Source organism: Zingiber officinale, chromosome 5A, assembly GCF_018446385.1.
Source record: "Zingiber officinale cultivar Zhangliang chromosome 5A, Zo_v1.1, whole genome shotgun sequence".
Taxonomy (NCBI): Eukaryota; Viridiplantae; Streptophyta; class Magnoliopsida; order Zingiberales; family Zingiberaceae; genus Zingiber; species Zingiber officinale.
In genome coordinates, this window is record NC_055994.1 from 98,823,518 (window position 1) to 98,844,787 (window position 21,270).

Here is a 21,270-nt window from a genome sequence, read left to right on the forward strand (position 1 = left end):
GAGTTGGCTCAAGCTTAAGTCTTGATATTTGGATTTCGATGTTTGATAGTATATGGAGATTGCAGCGACAATTATCCGTTTATGGAGATTGGTCAAGTAGGTCAAGGTTAACCGGATACTTGATTAACAAATCCAATGGGAAGGTTGGCAGAATGAAAAATCCTAGTGAGTGAAGCCAAGTGAAAGTCCTAGTGAGTGAAGCTAGGCAGAATGAAAAATCCTAGTGAGTGAAGCCAGGTGAAAGACCTAGTGAGTGAAACTAGGCAGATGAAAGTCCTGGTGAGTGAAGTCAAGTGAAAGTCCTAGTGAGTAAAGCTAGGCAAAATGAAAAGTCCTGATGAATGAAGCCAGACAATGAAAATCCAGGTGGGTCAAGAATGATCGGACATCTAGTAATTAAAAGTCCAAGTAGGTCAAAAGATTGACCAGATACTTGACACATGGAAAAAAGTTGAAGTGGGTCAAGGGATTGACCGGACACTTGGTGAAGAAGTCCCAGCAGGTCAAGGTTGACCGGATGTTAGGCAATGAGGAATTCCAACAGGTCAAGGTTGACTGGATGTTGGATTTGGGAACCCTACACTTGAGTTAGGCAAGTTAGGGTTAGTCAATCGATCAGGTGATCGATTGAACAAGAGCCCAATCGATCAGCCGATCAATTGGGAGTATGCTACGAATGAAGACAGCCCAATCGATCAGTCGATCGATTGGGGAGACATTCTCACAAGCACAGAAAGGTTCCCAATTGATCAACCAATTGATTGGGCAACTCTAATCGATCGGTCGATCGATTGGGGTTGGATTTCTTGCAAGGATATGAGAAAGGCTAAATCGATCAGTCAATCGATTCAGGCCTTTTCCAGTAAGAGAATAGAGGTGCTCTGAATCGATCGGTTGATCGATTCAAGCCTCTCTAATAGATTGGTCAATCGATTTGGATATGACCGTTGTGCAGGATGCAGGTTTTGGATGGCTGAGATCGCTGGGATTTGACATGACAATTAATTGGGAGGAGGTCCAATCGACTGGGAGCCTTAGATCACGGAATATAAAGGCGACAGTGAGTTCAAATAAAGCAGCGCTCACACGAAGATATCTCCAGATTCTTCTCCACCAAGCTCATGAGTCTTTCGCCAGTTCTTGGAGCATCTTGGGGACAAGTGTTGCTGCACTTCGAAGGTTCAAGAGGCGATCTACATCAATAAGATCAAGCAAGAGAAGGTTTTTAGTTTATACACTTATGTATTTTCTTCTTGTTTGAGTGCATCTTGTTGTGAGGAGATTGTGTGAGGTTTCTCCACTTCTAGTAATTACTGAGAAGGAGTTTCTTTCTTAGTGGAGAGTGCTCGTGTGCATGCATCCTTGGATTAGTCACTTTTTCTTGAGGTAGATGCTAAGTAAATCCTGATGTTAGCATTTTGAGCTTGCTATGAGGTTTTCTGTTGCAACATCACCATCTATGAAGCAAGCAAGCAAGCGAATGAGCGCGATGAGCTATTCACCCCCCTCTCCCCTCTAGCTCTCGAAGTGACCCAACAATGAGCTTGTCCCATAGCTCCTTGGTGTTTTCGTGTGGGCCAACACGATTCAGCTCCTCATTTGTTAACTCGCATTGGATTGTGTTGAGAGCCTTGAAGACGATCTGCGCTTTCTTCTTCATTTTCGGATTCCAATTCTCCGGGTCTATTGGAATTACAGCGTTGTCAACTGGCACCTTATACCCTTTGGTGACGCTGAACCATTGGTCGAAGTAAGTCTTCAGGTACACCTCCATCCACTTCTTCCAATATAAGAAATCATCCTCATTGAAGAGTGGTGGATGAACGGTGTGTTGGGTTTTTCGGGCCGCGAAAATCACTTTTTCGCGTCGCGGAAACCCCGAAACCCCCATGCCACCGGATCCGTGCGAAGAGTATAGAACAAAAATTTACATGTAAGAGTTTACTAACTAGATCTCGTAATTGTGGTAAGCTGCAATAACAAGCATGATCCGAATGGACTTAAACATCGCTACTGGAGAAAATGTTTCATCATAGTCAATACCATGAATATGCTTGAAACCTTTAGCTACCAAGCGACCCTTATAGATAAGTCCATCCATGTCAGTCTTTCTCTTAAAGACCCACTTGCACCCAATGGGTTTTACCCCTTCAGGTGGATCAACCAAAGTCCATACTTGGTTGGTGTACATGGATTCCATCTCGGATCTCATGGCTTCTAGCCACTTCTCAGAATCTGGTCTCATCACAGATTCCTGATAGGTTGTAGGCTCATCCTCTATGAGCACAACGTCATCATGATCAGACAAGAGAAATGAGTATCTCTCAGGCTGACGACGTACCCTATCAGACCTGCGAAGAGGTATGTCTACTTGAACTGGTTGGTGTTCCTCAACTCTTTGTGGAACAACATCATCCACAACACTTTGTGGTTCCAGTTCAACTTCTATCGAGGCTTCAGTGCTAGGATCCGCATCTTGAACTTCTTCAAGATCGAATGTACTCCCACTAGTCTTTCTAGAAACAAAGTCTCTTTCTAGAAAGACCCCAGTCTTTGCCACAACTACCTTGTGCTGACTGGGAATGTAGAAGTAATATCCCTTAGTTTCCTTGGGATATCCAATAAAGTAGCACTTGTCGGATTTGGGTCCTAACTTGTCTGAGACTTGACGTCGAACGTAAGCCTCACAACCCCAAATCCTCATGAAAGACACCTGGGCATCTCTCCCAGTCGATATCCTATATGGTGTCTTTATCACGGCCTTGGATGGAACTCGGTTGAGTATAAAAGCTGCCATGTCTAGAGTATAGCCCCAAATGAATGTCGGAAGATCTGTGTGACTCATCATAGACCGTACCATATCTAATAGGGTACGATTCCTCCTTTCGGATACACCATTTCACTGTGGTGTTCCAGGAGGAGTGAGTTGGGATAGAATCCGACACTCAGCTAGATAGTCACGAAACTCATGGCTAAGGTATTCTCCACCTCGATCTGATCGAAGTATCTTAATACTCTTGCCAAGCTGGTTCTGTACTTCATTCTTGAATTCCTTGAACTTTTCAAAGGATTCAGACTTATGTGTCATCAAGTACACATAACCATATCTACTGAAGTCATCAGTAAATGTGATGAAGTACCTATAACCGCCTCTAGTAGCGACATTGAAAGGGCCACATACATCACTATGTATAAGTCCTAACAAGTCAGTCGCTCTTTCGCTGTGCCCACTAAAGGGAGTCTTGGTCATCTTGCCTAGTAGGCATGACTCGCACGTCTCATAAGATTCAAAATCAAATGAGTCCAGCAAACCATCCTTATGGAGTTGGGATAAACGCTTGTCATTTATATGACCTAAGCGACAGTGCCAGAGATAGGTTTGGTTCATGTCATTTGACTTGAACCTCTTGGTACTAATGTTATAGATAGGGCTCTCAAGGTCTAGAATATAGAGCCCGTTTATCAAAAGTGCACTACAATAGAACATTTCATTTAAATAGACGGAGCAACATTTGTTCTTTATTATAAACGAAAAACCTTTCTTGTCCAAACAAGAAACAGATATAATGTTCTTAGTTAAGGCAGGCACATAACAACAATCATCTAATTCTAGTACAAGGCCAGAGGGCAGAGATAGATAGTAAGTTCCTACAGCAATAGCAGCAACTCGTGCTCCATTGCCTACTCGTAGGTCTATCTCACCCTTCGTCAATCCCCTGCTATTTCTCAGCGCTTGTACATTAGTACAAATGTGCGAAGCACATCCGGTATCTAATACCCACGATGAAGAAATAGAGAGGTTGACTTCTATAACATGTATACCTGAAGTAGAAATCTTATTTCTCTTCTTCTTAAGATCTTCCAGGTATTCTTTGGAGTTCCTCTTCCAGTGTCTTGCTTGTCCTTGATATAGGTGACAAAGATGTTCAACCATATCATAAGCACCCATCAACTCATGTTGCTTCTGAAGCTCAGAGTTCATGGTCGCGAGCATAAGACATGACACATCTAATGCATCATCTTGATGCTTCTTGTAAGCATCTCGGTCTGCTCGCGTGGCAGTGGCAGGAGGAGCCTCCGGAATGGGCTGCTCCAGAACGTACAGTTTACGTTCTTGAGTGAGAACTATTCTCAAGTTCCTATACCAGTCCAGGAAATTTGCTCCGTTGAGCTTGTCCTTCTTAAGGGCAGAACGCAGGGAGAAATTGTTCGTGTTTGACGTCATAGTAATCTACAACAGAAATAAATGCAGAAATAAATATCATATTCTTAATCATTTAATTAGGCCTTTAACTAAATGATGCTCCCACTGAATTCTATAATTCATGTGGGACAAGATCCACATCATACTAACCCTTGAGTTAGCTTTGGCTAATACGCCCAAGACTTAGTATGATCGGTAGGTAACGATTTACCAATTACATCTCTATGCAACTCTTGTTTATAGGATTATTATCCACAGTTATATTAAAACTTGAGTTAGCTTTGGCTAATACGTCCAAGAATTAATATAAATGTGATTTATATCCTATCTTTCCAACCATTGGATGAATGCCTATAGTTGTATTCGATCCAACCGAGTTAACTAGGAATACTCAATCTAATTGAGTTTGTATTTGCCCATGCGTTGATAAGCGGGACCAAGATTGTCCCTCCGTACCCTACCAAGATAGTATGTGTTGCTCTGCTTTGGCAGATTCAACAACAACATGCGATCGAGGTAGTGGTAGGTATCACGGCATGGTAGGCATTACGAGTTGACGCGATTTAGATCTAATCTAAACGATGATGAGTATCATATACTCGATAGATCTAATCTAATCGAAGGGTGCATCATGTGCACGACTTAGATCTAATCTAATCGTTAGGCACTAATTAATTACTTAATTAACTAGCATGCATCACATACACATAAAAGTAATTAATTAAATAATTTTGTGATTATGTCATGGCCCTACTACGATCTTCTCAAGCCAATGAGAAGATCGAATGGTCAACCTAAGGTCAATAGCTTCTCAAGCTCCTTCCTTTGACCACCTTGTGTTGCTCGCACCCTCCTCGTAACTCCGTCTCGAGTGGACCTTTCACCGCTTCAAAATTTACATTACATTTTGAAACTCGAGTTACATTCGAGTCTAAATCTAATTTACAACAAGAATAAAAGAGAAAGGCACGACGCGCAGGTCGCGAAAAAAAAAATAAAATACAATACGCACATCACATCACAGCACGCAGGCCGTATTATGAATTACGACACGAATTATCCAATCGAATTGGGTCTTTGGGCCATGACTATCACAAAAATAATATATAATTCAAAATTATATATTTCTATAATTTTATGTAATTTTTCTATAATTTTTTACAATTTTTACGAGTACAATTTCCCGACGATTCCGTTTAGCGGTTTTCGGGCGCAATCGCGGAACGAATCCCCTTGCGGGGCTAGGGGCAGTGCCCCTACCCGCGATCTAACCATCGCGAGGGTTCCATTGCGATCTAACAGAGCCTTAGCCCACTGTCCCAAAAAGTTTTGGGGCGAAACTTGGCCATTTTGGAAAATTCTTCTCAGTAGTCGAAGCCTACAAGTATCGAAACACTTGTGCTTCGCTTCTACGAGAAAAATACCCATAAAAACTATAAAAATCATAAATTTACAGAATATTACAGAACTGAAAAGTTTTCATAAAACACAAAATAAACTCGTATTCATCTTCGCACGTGGCTCTGATACCACTGTTGGGTTTTTCGGGCCGCGAAAACCGCGTTTTCCGTCGCGGAAACCCCGAAAGCCCCAAAGCCAACGGATCCGTGCAAAGAAAATTTTTGAAAAACTATGAATACGAGTTTCTATCGAGATCTACTCCTAGATCTACATGAAAAAGGGTTATACCTTTGAAGCGCGCCCTTCGCGTATCCCACTCGTCCAAGGTACGCCGGATCTCGAGATTGTCAACGTAGACAATCCTCTAGAAGTATCCACACGAACAAGATGTGTTCTCTAACACTCAAGGATGGAGAAGAGAGCACCACAAGTGTGCTAGCACTTTCTATATGCTCTCGGATAGGATTGGAAGATGAAGAAAGGAAAAGAAGAGAACACACTCCTCTAAAAACTCTATGTGACTTTCACTAACCTTTCTTCTTAGATTAGATTCACTCTCCTTTCTTCTCCCTTGCTTGAAACCCACGACCAAGAGAAGAGAAGGAGCAAAAAGAGAGCTTGAGGAAGAAGATGATGTGAATGTGAGTGAATGAAAAATTCATTCTCATTCAAAACCAAAAAGGTAACCCCCATTCTCATTAAATGTGGCCATTAAAGAGAATAGATTTGTAACCCCCATGAGGTGGCACACTTTGATGATGTGGCACATCATCATTAGTCCTCCTAATGCCAAATCATTAATGATGTGGCAAATAGTCAAGTCAAACTTGACTCTTCCTCTTCCTCTCAAGTCAAGTCAAACTTGACTTAATCTCTCTCATGGTTGATCTAATCCAACCATTTAATTCAAGCCAATTTAATATAATGAATCTAATTCATTTAATTAAATTGATTCAATGAGTCATAATCTAAATTAGACTCATTGAACACATGAATTAACTTGAGTCCAACTTAATTAGCCCAATTAGGATTACTCTTAATCCAATTTGATTCATCACATGAATCTAATCCTCTTGGTTCATCATATGAACCTAATCTCCATCCACTTGTTCTTTGTGTGTGACCCAATAGGTTCTTGTAACGTTGGCAATATCCCTAAACCCATTTAGGACCATAAGTAATGAGCGGTATCTAGCAATACATCATTACTACCCAAGTTATAAGAATGTTGAGATCCAACATCACCTTGTGACTACTAATTGTGACTCCTCACAATATATGACAAGTGTCCTTCTATCCTAGACATCTAGATTGATTAATGTGAGGCATAGACCATGTCATCCTCTAATCAATCTAAATCTTGAACTCCAAGTAGACTCACTCAATCAAATGAGCTCAATATCTCATATTGACTCATTTGGGCATGGCCATGCACTTCGTGGTCTCACTCTATCAAGAATATCGATGTCTCTCCCGTCAGATAGGAGGGATAGATCCCATCTACATCACTCACATCCCTCTGCATAATTTGTTACATACCCAGTAATCGCCTTTATAGTCCACCCAGTTACAGGTGATGTTTGACGAAACCAAAGTACATAACTCCTTATGTAAGGAACCATGGTGACTTAGGTCTAAGGACTAGTAGTCATACTAATAGCCACATGAGAAAGTATATGACACTCATATAACGATCCATGATACTTTCTCATGGCGGGTCATTCAGTATACATTCTCTAATGCATACCTATGTGTCAACTTGATATCTCTATATCCATGACTTGTGAGATCAAGTCATCGAGTTGACCTACATGCTAGTCTTATTGCATTAACATTCTCCCTGAATGTTAATACTCGACTAGGAATGATTAAGAGTAGTGTTCCCTATATCATCTCACTATCGATTCAACCAATCGATTAATACAGGTAAGAACCTTTTACTCAAGGACATTATTATACTTAGTTTATTTGGCACCAATACAAGTAAATATAATAACCAAAAACCAAATGCCTTTAAATATATAGAATATGATACAACAAGTCCATAATACAATCATCAAATGATTGGCTCTAGGGCTCTAGCTAACACGGTGTTGTATCCCTTGTTTTGGGCCACGAACCTTGCTGAAAAAAAATTAGAGGGAGGTACTAAGACTTGGTCTTGGATTAGTAGTGCTTGAGAAAAAAATAACTATAGACGACTCGAGTGGTGTTGCACCAACTTCGAGTAAAGTCGTACGAAAAAGATTTATTTGAAAAGGTAAATTTTACCAATTCAAATAAGTTTCAAAAATTTGAAATCCAAAATAAAATGATTCCCCCGACTTGATTGGTGGTTGCACCAATTCAGCGTAGAACCTAGCTGTGATACCACTTGTTAGATCGAGTCACACGTGAGGGGAAGGGGGTATGAATCACGTGATTTTGAAAAACTTATCTTTTCTTTTTAAAACTAAGATTAAAGTACACAACGGAAAATTAAGTTAGACAACGAAATAGAAAAGACACACAAGGAAGTACGCAAACACATTCAGTTTACTTGGTTCGGAGCCTGCGATGACTCCTACTCCAAGACCCAGGTCTCGTGGATCTATCAATGGGTAATCCACTAAATGCCTCTTCCGGTACCCCGGAAGAGGTTATCGAATACAAGATGAAAGTAGGACAGTGTAACAACTTACACGTCCTTTTTGCAACTATGACAGGTAAACAGTAAATACAAATTCATTACCAACACTTTAGAAGATAGGAATTGAAGGGGCTCTTGCGTTGGTGTTGGTCTGTCGGCAACGGTCGGATATTGTGGGGTAGTAGTGCAGCAGCAGCAGATTGTAGTCGAAGCAGCAGAAGAATCATAGAAGCTCAGTATCAAGTTCTATTTTTTTTCGTTGCTTCGAAGTGCTGGTCGAGGTCCTTTATATAGTTGAGCTAGACCTGATCCAGTTCCACTGATTTCGGGATCAGGGTTTGACTCGACGCTGATCGATCGACCGATCTAGCTGTTCGATCGATCATTCTTGCCTGATTTGGTCTGTCTTCCCGTCCAGATTTAACTTCGGATGAGTCTTCGTTTGGTCGACCGATCCCCCACCGTTCGATCGACCGATCCCTTTGTTCGGTCAACCGATCCTCCTGTTTGGTTGATCGATCCCTCCGTTAGATCGATCAATCTCGCTATCTGGTCTGATCCTATCAATCTGGGCTAATCTCGGTCACCGCATATCCACTGTTCAGTCGACCGATCCCGAGGTTCGGTTGACCGATCCCTTGGTGATCTCTGGAGTTCGGTCAATTGATCGGGACGTTCAGTCGACTGATTCCAATAAAATTCTAACTTGTACAAATGTTAGTCTTCCTGCAAAACAGAGTTAGAGTAACAAATAATAAAATATGTAAAGATAAGTTTTGACAGCCTTCGGACTGTTTGATCCTGACTTTGAGTTTCGTTGAAACTCTAGGTCGGATCGATGTCTACTGTTCTCTCTTCTAGGAACACGTCCTCATCTAGTCACTTTTCTCCAGTGACTTACCTTTACTTACCAATTTGTTGTTGGATGACTAGCCTCTTGACCCACCAGGTCTTTATGCTAGTTGTCCGGTCCCGCGTACCCAACTGGACTTCTGCAGGTTGTCCGGTCCCGTGTACTCAACTGGACTTCCTGCCCGATATCCGGTCGGTCTGTTGACCTATCTGGATTTCACACCAACTATTTGGTCCCGCGGACCTAGTTGGATTTCAATCTGGTATATGGTCAATTCTTGCACACTTGGTAAAGTAGTTAGATCACAAAACAACTAACTTAACTCACTTGTTATTTATCAAAATCTGAGTTAGACCGTTAGTGCAAACTGCACGAACACTTATCTTCTACAATTTGCTACTGTAATTGTTTCATCAAGCTACAGTGATACTATAGTGCCATGGAGCTACAGTTTTTTTGAAAATTAGAATAATCTTCCCAACACTCACGTTCCCGTATGTTACAGTATCACACTGCTACATGAAGCTATAGGAAAACAAAGTTAAAATGCTTTGTCCATTCTGCCGAGCAATATAACTATGTTTCGCTGAGTAATATAATCAAGTTTCACCGAGCAATGTTATTAAATTTTGCCGAGCAATATTATCAAATTCCGCCGAGTAATATAACTAAGTTTTGCTGAGCATCAGAGCTTCAAAGTTTCTGGTTAACAATATGTGACGATTGATGAATGGAGAAATAGATAACGGTTGTCGGATCTAGTCCCCTAACCACTCCTTAAGAGGATAGCTAATGGGCTATGGTGAGATTCCCTTCGGAGGGCTATTTAAGAGTGGAAGGAGATAAATGTAGAGGAGATTGGTTCTCTTATTCTCGTAAGCAGAGACAACTCTTTGTTGGTGCAACCTTAGGTCAAGGTTGACCTGGTTGACCTGAATTGAGTTGTATTTTGATGTTTGACGAGAATAGAAAAGTTCTATTCTGATGTTTGACGAGAGTAGAAAAGTTGTATTCTGATGTTTGACAGAATACAAACTTGGGAGATTGTGGGTGCAATCTTTGGTCAAGGTTGACTTGGTTGACCCGAGGTGAGTCGACCTGATTCAGGAAATCCTGGTGAGTGAAGCCAGGTGAAAGTCCTGGTGAGTGAAGCCAGGCAAGGGAAAGTCCTAGTGAGTGAAGCCAGGTAGTTGGAAAGTCCTGGTGAGTGAAGCCAGGCAAGGGAAATCCAGATAGGTCACGATTGACCAGACATCTGGTGAAAAGTCCAAGCAGGGAGCTTGGCACAGGAAAAGTCCAAGTATGGAAGCTTGGCATGTGAAGTCGGAGAGGGCTCGGTAGCTCGTTCTCCGGACTAAGTCGGAGAGGGCTCGGTAGCTCGTTCTCCGGACTAGGTCAGAGAGGGCTCGGTAGCTCGTTCTCTGGACCGGATGGAGTCGGAGAGGGCTCGGTAGCTCGTTCTCTGGACCGGATGGAGTCAGAGAGGGCTCGGTAGCTCGTTCTCTGGACCGGATGGAGTCAGAGAGGGCTCGGTAGCTCGTTCTCTGGACCGGACGAAGTCAGAGAGGGCTCGGTAGCTCGTTCTCCGGACTAGGTAGGGTTTAGGGCTGGGAGCTCTAAACCTGGATCGGTCTGGTGACCGATCCAGTGATACGCTGGTTGACTGATCGGTCTGGTGACCGATCAGTAACCAAACAGTGTGTTTCTGTGAATTACCTGATCGGTCTGGTGACCGATCAGAAGCGAAGAAGATCGGGTCACAGACCGATCAGAGAGTTGGGCAACACTCTGTGAAGCGTGCTGATCGGTCCGGGGACCGATCAGTATAGGTCCTGATCGGTCCCCAAGACCGATCAGGGTGGAGCCTGATCGGTCCAGCTCTAGCCGTTGAGTCACAACGGCTAGCTTTCTGCTGTGTCCTCTGCCCTCTTCACAGGTTCGCAGGTTCAGGGATATAAAGGGGTCGAGTGCCTCTACAGTAGGTGTAGCCTCTCTTTTCTTGCTGATCTTACTGCAATCAGAGCTTTGCTGAGCTCTCATTTTCCTGAAGCTTCGTGGAAGCTTCCTTCGGCTGGTTCCTGCTGTTGTAGGTGTTTCGTGAAGTTGCTGCTTCATCCAGTCGACGAGAAGGCAAGCTGTGTTTTTACATTCTTACTGCCTTTGTATTGTGCTTCTTTGTACTCCTATCTTGCTGTTGCAAGAGGTTTGTGGCGAGGTTTCTCCACCCATAAGGAGTTTCTATTAGCCGGTTTTCCGGGGTCTCATCCACCGACGGATTGAGAGGATTCGTCCACCTTACGGACACGCCGAGGAGTAGGAGTTTCATCTCCGAACCTCTTTACATCGCTGTGCTTGAGGTTTGATTTCTCCATTTACGTTTCTGTTGTTATTTTTCCGCTGCGCTAACTTGATTTGTAGAAAGAAACGCGAATTTGGGGTCGGCTATTCACACCCCCCCCTCTCTAGCCGTGACCGTCGATCCTAACAAGTGGTATCAGAGCGAGGTCGCTCTTCGTCGGATTAACACCCGGGGGAGCACGAGCTAGAGAATGGATGGACTTGGAGAAGACGTAACGATTCCACCCTTCTACGATCGCGACGACTTCGCCTTTTGGAATGTAAGAATGAAGTACTTTCTTATGACTAACTTAGTTAATTGGAAGTGTGTACAAGTAGGTTTTGTTCCTCCAAGGGATGAAGAAGGAGAAATTCTTGAGAAGAAGAGGTGGACGAAGGAACAAATCCACCAATCCGTAATCAACGACGAGGTAATGAAAATTTTTGAATTCTCATTACCTAACGATATCTTGTGTAAGATAGGTGGTTACAACAATGCCAAGGAATTGTGGAACAACTTGGCCAAGTTCCATGAGGGAAGCTCCAATTCAAGTCATGAAGAGGAATCAAGTGAGTCAAGTAGCTCACTTCATGGATGTAAGGAATTAGAAGTTGAGGGCTACTCAACATCTAAGGAAGAAGAGGAGGAGAGTTCTTCTTCAAGATTGGAGCAAGAAGAAGAAGCTTCTATCTCCGGAAGGGATGAAGGAGAAAGCTCATATCCACCCTCAACACTAGGTAACTCAAGCAATTTAATTTCTTGTAAATTACATATAATGTGCTTTGAGTGTAGGGAATATGGACATTACAAGAGTAAGTGTCCAAGGAGGATTAGGAAGACTCCACCGGCGCCAAAGGTCAAGAAAGCCGGAGTCCCGATACGCAAGGGTAAGGAGCACGTGGTGTGCTTCCAATGCAAGCGAAGGGGACACTATAGGAGCCAATGTCCGAGGGGGAGGCAATCTCACAAGGACAAGAGACCGAGCACGTCTATAGAGGGAGCTAAGGCAAACCCTAAGGTACCCTTTAAGGCACATTATTGCAATTCTAATAAGAAACATGCTAGTAGCTTTATTGCAATTGCCAATGATGATAAGCATGATAACTATAGTAACCGATACACGTGCTTAGGTGCCAAACATGTTAGTCTAGATAAGGGCAATACTAGAAAAACCAACCCTAGAATTGACTCATCTAAGGTTAAGGAAAACCTAGGTAGGAATCCCAAAACAACTAGACATATGCCTACGTATACCTCAAAGAAAAATGACAAATTAAAACTTGAGGTATTAGAAAAGGAAAATCAAGTCTTGAGGTCAAGACTTGACAATTTAGAAAAGACCCTTAAGAATTTAGAGAAATCAACTCAAGGGTCTAAGGGTCAAAAATCAAAGCCCACTTATCATAATGTTCCATTTGATTATGGAACAAGACCTAGGGCTAGAAAGACCATCACCAAGGTCACAAGGGGAGTCACCCCTAGAGTTGATCTTGATGAGTCCCAAATGACCAAGGCTTTAAAGCCTAGGAGGGTCATTAGGAGGGTTGCTAGGGAAGTCATCCCTAGTGAATATTTAGTGAACCCAATGAACTCAAATATGTTTTGGGTTCCTAGGAGCGTGATTTCATCACGCTAGATGGTTTAGGGTGTGCCAACCTTACTTGAATAGGTAGTTAACCTAATCATGGCAAAAGGTGGCACTTTAGGAATTTTCAAGGTGTAATCAAGCCTTGAAAATGAAATGAAAAGTTATTCCTAAGGTGATTAGGATGTGCCAATCATATTTGAGGAGTTGTCTAGAGTCAATCTAATTGGCACATAGTGATCTAAAAATCTTTGGTATAAGATGCTAGGTCTATTACACTTAGGAATATAGAACCTATCACAAAATGATCAAAACTATCAAAAATGGCAATTAAGGCTAGAATTAGGTATCTTCTATACCTTTACATGTTATTTGCCATATATTGTTTGCCATATGCCATGTCATGACATCATATTTAATTTATTATCATTTGAAATGTCATGATAATGCTTAGGTTAGTTAAATGTCATGCTCTATTTAAGTTTCATACTTTATGCCATGACATCATGACTTTGGCACATGTTTTTACTTATGATATCATTATATGCCATGTCATCATCTTTTGCATTTATAATCAATTAATTTGATTTAAGGACAAAAACATAATTTGATATGGAGATCAAATTGTTGTTTAGAAAATGCATGAGAACTTAGCCTAAGATGACCTAAACCCATATCTCACATCAAAATTGACTTGGATGTGTTTGATACACCTTAGATGTGTGTGAGATATTATGATCATGAGTTAGGATCAAGGTGCATAGTTCTTGTACCTAGATGAGCATAATTCGAAATTGAGGATCATAGGGAAAGCTTGTGTACAAGTCATGTACATTTAGCCCTAAGATTATGGTCCTAAATTAAATGGTTTAAAATCATTTCAAAGTTGATTTGAAAAACCTTGATGAAGCTTTTCTAGTGATAGCATTCATCATTGAGTAAGTTGATACAAAGATTGATTAACTTTGAGTTATTTCAAAATCTTTTGAACTTTGTATCAAGATTTGAAAATGGAAGTTATTTTCATATAAAACTATTTTTTCTTGATAGTATATGTTATGAGGAATGTATCCTCAAAGTTTTACAATTTTTTGAATTTTCTGAAATTTTCTAGGAGTTTCTGAATTTCGGGAGGAAAATCAGAAATTCTGATATCAGTCTTGTGGACCGATCAGAGAGGATTCTGATCGGTCCAGGAAAGTGTGGATTGATCACTAGGACCGATCCAAGAGAGTGTGGATCGGTCTGGTGACCGATCCAGTGAAGGCTGATCGGTCTGGTGACCGATCAAAGCGTGCCAAATGCTGATTTTTCGCCTGTTGACTGAAATTTCAGCTATGGAAGTTGGTGGTTTAGATTTCTAAAGGTTTGAAACTCTCCACGACATTGTTGGTGCAATGGTCAAGGGGGAGTTGACCTTTAGGGGGAGTTTTACTACTGGTCAAGGGGGAGTTGACCTTTAGGGGGAGTTTTTACTCCTAAAGACTTGAGTGATATGGGATTATCACTAAGTTAATTGTTGACCTTAGTATAAGGGGGAAATTAAGGGTTTCAATGAAAGGTATGAGACTTTCATTAGGAAGAAACTCTTGACCTTGAGTCACTCTTTTTTATGTGTGTCAAAAGGGGGGAGAATGGGAGAATGTCCAAAGAATGTTCAAGGAAGAACATTAGAGTATGGGGAGAATGTTCAAGGAAGAACATTGGAAAACCTAAGTTAGGTTATCGGGTTAACCTAACTTGATTATGGTTTTTGTCAAACATCAAAAAGGGGGAGATTGTTGGTGCAACCTTAGGTCAAGGTTGACCTGGTTGACCTGACTCGAGTTGTATTTTGATGTTTAACGAGAATAGAAAAGTTCTATTCTGATGTTTGACGAGAGTAGAAAAGTTGTATTCTGATGTTTGACAGAATACAAACTTGGGAGATTGTGGGTGCAATCCAGGTCAAGGTTGACCTGGTTGACCCGAGGTGAGTCGACCTGATTCGGGAAATCCTGGTGAGTGAAGCCAGGTGAAAGTCCTGGTGAGTGAAGCCAGGCAAAGGAAAGTCCTGGTGAGTGAAGCTAGGCAGTTGGAAAGTCCTGGTGAGTGAAGCCAGGCAAGGGAAATCTAGATAGGTCAAGATTGACCAGACATCTGGTGAAAAGTCCAAGCAGGGAGCTTGGCACGGGAAAAGTCCAAGTATGGAAGCTTGGCATGTGAAGTCGGAGAGGGCTCGGTAGCTCGTTCTCCGGACTAAGTCGGAGAGGGCTCGGTAGCTCGTTCTCCGGACTAGGTCAGAGAGGGCTCGGTAGCTCGTTCTCTGAACCGGATGGAGTCGGAGAGGGCTCGGTAGCTCGTTCTCTGGACCGGATGAAGTCGGAGAGGGCTCGGTAGCTCGTTCTCCGGACTAGGTAGGGTTTAGGGCTGGGAGCTCTAAACCTGGATCGGTCTGGTGACCGATCCAGTGATACGCTGGTTGACTGATCGGTCTGGTGACCGATCAGTAACCAAACAGTGTGTTTCTGTGAATTACCTGATCGGTCTGGTGACCGATCAGTAATCATACAGAAGCGAAGAAGATTGGGAGAAGAAAGAGGGGGATCGGTCTGTGGACCGATCCACCTGAGTCCTGATCGGTCTACAGACCGATCAGAGAGTTGGGCAACTCTCTGTGAAGCGTGCTGATCGGTCTGGGGACCGATCAGCATAGGTCCTGATCGGTCCCCAAGACCGATCAGAGAAGGTCTGGACCGATCAGGGTGGAGCCTGATCGGTCCAGCTCTAGCCGTTGAGTCACAACGGCTAGATTTCTGCTGTGTCTTCTGCCCTCTTCGCAGGTTCGCAGGTTCAGGGATATAAAGGGGTCGAGTGCCTCTACAGTAGATGCTGCCTCTCTTTTCTTTCTGATCTTACTGCAATCAGAGATTTGCTGAGCTCTCATTTTCCTGAAGCTTCGTGGAAGCTTCCTTCGGCTGGTTCCTGCTGTTGTAGGTGTTTCGTGAAGTTGCTGCTTCATCCAGTCGACGAGAAGGCAAGCTGTGTTTTTACATTCTTACTGCCTTTGTATTGTGTTGTATCTTTGTACTCCTATCTTGCTGTTGCAAGAGGTTTGTGGCGAGGTTTCTCCACCCAGAAGGAGTTTCTATTAGCCGGTTTTCCGGGGTCTCATCCACCGATGGATTGAGAGGATTCGTCCACCTTACGGACACGCCGAGGAGTAGGAGTTTCATCTCCGAACCTCTTTACATCGCTGTGCTTGAGGTTTGATTTTTCCATTTACGTTTCTGTTGTTATTTTTCCGCTGCGCTAACTTGATTTGTAGAAAGAAACGCGAATTTGGGGTCGGCTATTCACACCCCCCTCTCTAGCCGCGACCGTCGATCCTAACACTCTTTTCCATTAAAATTTCTTCTCTTCTTCTTTCTGCATCTCATCTTTTTCTTCCTTCTTTCTCGATGACTGACTTGAGCATCGGAGGGGATATGCCAACAAGTCAGCTCAAACTCTAATCTGTGTTACATCTCAGAGTTCTAGATCTCATAAGTGAGAAGACAAATCTAAGTTTTCTAAAGAGGAGGAGTCTGAGTGAGCATAAAAACTTAAAAAGAGACCATCATGTATCAATTTCATTTTTCTATTTTGAAGTTTTTGGCATGGTATACGATATGAGGTTTCAATATTGATATACCTACCAAACCAGCTCTACGCTGTTTGGATTTTTTTTTTCCAAAATAATTTTAGTCGCAAATTTAAGTTTATTCAATATATAATATTTAATTAAATAAATATATTTTAATAATTGATTAAATTACATAAAATAATTTGACTCATGTAAAACAAGTTTAATAACACAAAGCTAGCTCAACTTATCTCGTTTACAACTCTACTTGCAAAGAGTCATTTCTAAACGATAAAGCAACAAGATTTGTTTTATTAGGGTTATTATTGATTTTCTATTTTCCTTTAAATAATTTTTGCACCTATTTGAATTGAATTAGTTGAGTATATAAGACTTGTAATTTCAACCCAAAGCTTTTTTACGTATTTGGGCTGAGCTGAACGGCCGATGTGATCTGGGCCCAATTAACTCAAATTGAGCCTTTTTTAGTCAAACCAAAGTTTAAAGAAGGTTAATGATACTCTTTTATGTGATTTTAAAAATTAAATATGATCCGGTGGTAAGGACGGGGATTACTCGTTGACGGGAGGTCAACGACACGTGGAGGTCAATGGTCAAGAGGGTCAATCCCAAGGTCATGCCGAGCGGCCAGAGGTCGTGCCGAGCGGCCAGAGGTCGTGCCGAGCGGAGTGGCGGGCCGACCGAGCATCCGATTGACCGGACATTTGGCCAAGGGTCTCCCGGACCGGATGAAAGACAGCCCGACCAGGGGTCGGGTTTCCGATGCTCAAGGTAAAAGGGTCTATGGGCCGGGCGGACAGGCCGCTCGGCCGAGCCGCAGGATAATAAGGTGCAATTCCATCCGAGCACATGAGCAGGGCTTCCCGGAAGCCATGAGCGCCGAGCGGCTGGTCCGCTCGGCCCGGGAACAAGTAAGAGCGCTAGGAGACAAAAAGGACAACTGGTAACTCGTCCTCGAGACACCTGCCGTCGACAAACAGCATGGTCGGCGGCCGGAGCGGACAGAATATCGTACGGTGGAAGCTTCCACTGTCATATCCGGGATATGCTCGGACGATTGCGGAATGCGAGTCAGGTATGCTTTTCTGACACGACCTACTGAGATATGTTTGGGGAAGCGTGCACACATCAAGAAGCGTGCCCCACGCCTCCCCGGGATCCTATATAAGGACCCCCAGACTTCGACGGAGGTATGCAATTTTCATCACTGTAGCCACAGTAACGTTGCCTTGTTCTTCTTCTTCTTCGCTGCCTGACTTGAGCGTCGGAGGGTTGTCGCCGGGAAACCCCTCTCGGCTCGGCTTCTTTGCAGGTCCCCCGGAGATCCACATCACCAGTCAAAGACAGCGGAGAGCACCACGTCCCCAGCGTCCATCGACTCAGCACTCGGACAGGATCAAAATATTTATTTAGAAGTCACTAAATAGATATTTAGTTGCTAACCCATGTTATTTGAGGGGTGTTTGGTTTAAGGGAATAAGAGTGAGGAATGAGAATAGTAATCATTCATTGTCATTGTTGATGTTTGGATTATATGAATGGAAGTACAAATAAGGGAATGACTTCTTATAATTGGGCAATGACTCATTCTCATGTCTCCCCCCTTCAATGAGTCATTACTCTATTTTCAACGATCAAAATATTCTCTTATTCCAAAAATACCCTTGATCCAAAACTAAAATTTTTCCCCTTAATATCAAAATATATTTATTTAATTTTTCTTTCACATCACTTCCTCTCTTTCATCATATTTTCTCTCTCCTCATTTTATCACCCATTTCCTCTCTCCTTAATATCTCTCATCACATTTTTTTTTTCTCATTACACTTTCTCTCTTATCACACTTTCTCTTTCCTTAATATTTTCCATCACACTCTTTTCCCTTTTTCTTTTTCTCATCATACTTTCTCTCTCATCATACTCTTTCCTCAATCTCTCACATTACACTCTCTTTTCTCTTTCTTCTCATCACACTTTCTCTCTCATCATTAGGGGTGTAATCGAGCCGAGCCAAGCCGAGCCGAACTCTTGAATGTTTGAGCTTGACTCGTTTATAATCGAGTCGAGCTCGAACTTTATTTAACTAATATATTCATGGCTCACGAACTTATTCGAGCTTTTATCGAACCTAAACGAACTTAATAAGTATAAATTATAAATTCAAATATTCATTAAAAATTAAATTATATATTTAGAGAAAATTATAATATTCTTATTAAAATTTATAATTTTATTCTAATAAATAAATTTAATATATTTGTCTATATTTTTCATAAGTAGAGTGTAAAATGTATAAATTTAATATCAAAACTATTATTTTTTTAATTTAAAAGTTGATTTATGAGCTTAACGAACGTGTTCACGAGCTAGCAATCCGAGTATTGCGAAGCTTGAGCTTGATTTGTTTATCTTAACGAGCTTCATTAAACGAGCTCAAACGAGCTTTTATCGAATCGAGTTTCGAATAGCTCACGAGCGGCTTGGTTCATTTACACCCCTACTCATCATGCTTTCTATCTCATCACACTTTATCTCTCCTCAATTTCTCCCATCACACTCTCTCCTTTTTTTTCTCAATACACTTTCTCTTTTATCACGCTTTCTCTCTCATCATACTTTTTCTCCCATCATATTCGCTTTTTTATTTTTTTCTCATCACACTTTCTTTCTCCTCAATCTCTCCCATCACACTCTCTCTTCTCATTTTTTTTCATTACACTTTCTCTATTTTTATCCTCTCTCATCATATTTTTTTCTCATCATATTTTTTTTCTCATCATATTTTCTCTCTTATCTTTTATCATCATGCTCTCTCTCATCACACTATTTTTTTTTCATTTTCTCTCATCGCACTTTCTCTTTCTTCATTCTTTCCCATCACACTTTCTCTCATCACACTTTCTCTCTCATCATTTTCTCTTATTATATTTTTCTCTCACATTCAAATTTCTCTCACATCTAATTTTTTTTCTCTTATTTTCCTTTAAAGATAAAAAAGAAAATTTAAACTTATTCTCATAGAAAATATTCAACTAATCAAATATTACTTTTAAGAGTGATATTCATACTCATATTTATTCCCATTTCATAATATTATGATTTCCATTTCGATTCCTATTTTTAAGAAAGAACCAAATACCCCTGAGATTCATCATCAATTATTCAAATTATTTAATCATTAAAACTTAAGTGACTCCACTTGGGACTTCCCGCGAGGGCCTTTCTCCCTCACGTATTTTCTATACTCGTTGAAGGTGTTGGTCGGATACAAGGCTACATGTTTCTCCGAGATGACCTCCTTTGCCGGCCCAATGCTTACGTCACCACCCGGGTTGTAAAAGAAAGCAACGGAGAGCCGCTCCTCCTTCTCGTTCACGATCACTCGATGCTCCACGCTCTTGTACATCGCATTGCTTATCACCTAAAATCATTTAAATAATTTTGATAAAAGGCAAGAACTAACTAGAATTAGTGTATATATATATATGTATTTTGAATTTTAATACTGTAACCTGAATTTGATCGGCGATGTTGACGATGAAGGCCCCGGCGATAGGCCGCACGGGGACCCACTCGCTGTGTCTCCGCACCTGGAGGCCGTCGACATGGTCGTCGGCGAGGAGGACGGTGACGCCGCCGGGATCAGAGTGCGGCGAGAGGCCGAGGGTGAGCTCCGGCTGCGGGCACTTGGGGTAGAGGTTCACCCTCATGCACGTCCCGACGCCTTCGGCTCCGCCGAACGCCTCCCGGAGGAAGCTTTCCTCCAGCCCCAGTCCCGCCGACAGAGCTCCCAGCAGCAACTCACAGAGCCTCTGCACTTCGGCTCCGTACTCCTCCGTGACCGCCCTCAGCTCGTCCGGGAGCGCCGGCCAGTACTCGCCGGGGCTCGCCGGCTTTAGGTTGAGGAAGTAGTAATCTCCCCAGTCCAGCGGCGCGTCCTTCTCGACCCCAAGGCGGCTGCCGAAGCCTTCGTAGGTCCTCGGCGAGTTGGCGTAGGCATTCTTGGCCTCGAGGGGGAGGCGGAAGAAGCCCCTCCACGCGCGCCGCACCGCCTCCACCAGCTCCGCCGGGACGCCGTGGTTCACCACCTGGAAGAAGCCCCACTCCCGGCACGCCTCCGAGACTGCCTGCGCTGCGGCGGCGCGGCCGCCGCGTAGGTCGACCACGGGTATCCGGAGGCCACGACCGCCGCCGCCGCCGATCAACACAGGGCGGTCGGAGAGGGGCTTGACGTACTTCCCCGGAACGGCAACAGCGCCGCTGTCGGACAAGGACTGGACGGACACCACCGGCTCCGGCCACGAGCAAAGATCAGTCTTTGACGCCATCGAAACGACAACCGATCGATCGATCGAACCCGCCACGTTCGGAGCCGCAGCGAATCGGGCTTGCATTTATAGCGCGCGAGGGAGGGGAGTTTCGGTGGGCTAAGTGATGGCGGTTTCGCCCGTGCGATCGATCGTGGCGACGCATTGAATGACAGGAGCGGGTGGTCATCTCGTGCCCATCAATTTGTTCTAACTGTTCTTTAATTTCCGTCTAAATCCTGGTGGGCGCTTTTAATGTCGTAAATTAACAAACGAAAATTTTTGATTGATTTTGATGTGGAGAAGTTTGAACGCATATGGCGGCTGA

General features: G+C 42.8%; 1 protein-coding gene across 1 annotated transcript; it reads right to left on the reverse strand.

Annotated features, from left to right (window-relative positions):
* Positions 1-19,762: 19,762 nt before the first annotated feature.
* LOC121983053 (jasmonate-induced oxygenase 4-like) lies at positions 19,763-20,993 on the reverse strand. The gene is made up of 2 exons (XM_042536041.1): positions 20,148-20,993; positions 19,763-20,056 (listed from the first exon to the last, which is right to left on the reverse strand). The coding sequence occupies exons 1-2, from the start codon at positions 20,961-20,963 to the stop codon at positions 19,814-19,816; spliced, it is 1,059 nt and encodes a 352-aa protein (XP_042391975.1). The 5' UTR covers positions 20,964-20,993; the 3' UTR covers positions 19,763-19,813.
* Between the last annotated feature and the right edge of the window lie 277 nt (positions 20,994-21,270).

Excerpts from the sequence above, each read along its gene's own strand:
- LOC121983053 (XM_042536041.1), bottom strand. The coding sequence starts at position 20,963 with ATGGCGTCAAAGACTGATCTTTGCTCGTGGCCGGAGCCGGTGGTGTCC. Across the intron at positions 20,057-20,147 it reads ACATCGCCGATCAAATTCAG|GTGATAAGCAATGCGATGTA; the intron begins GTTACAGTATTA and ends AAATGATTTTAG.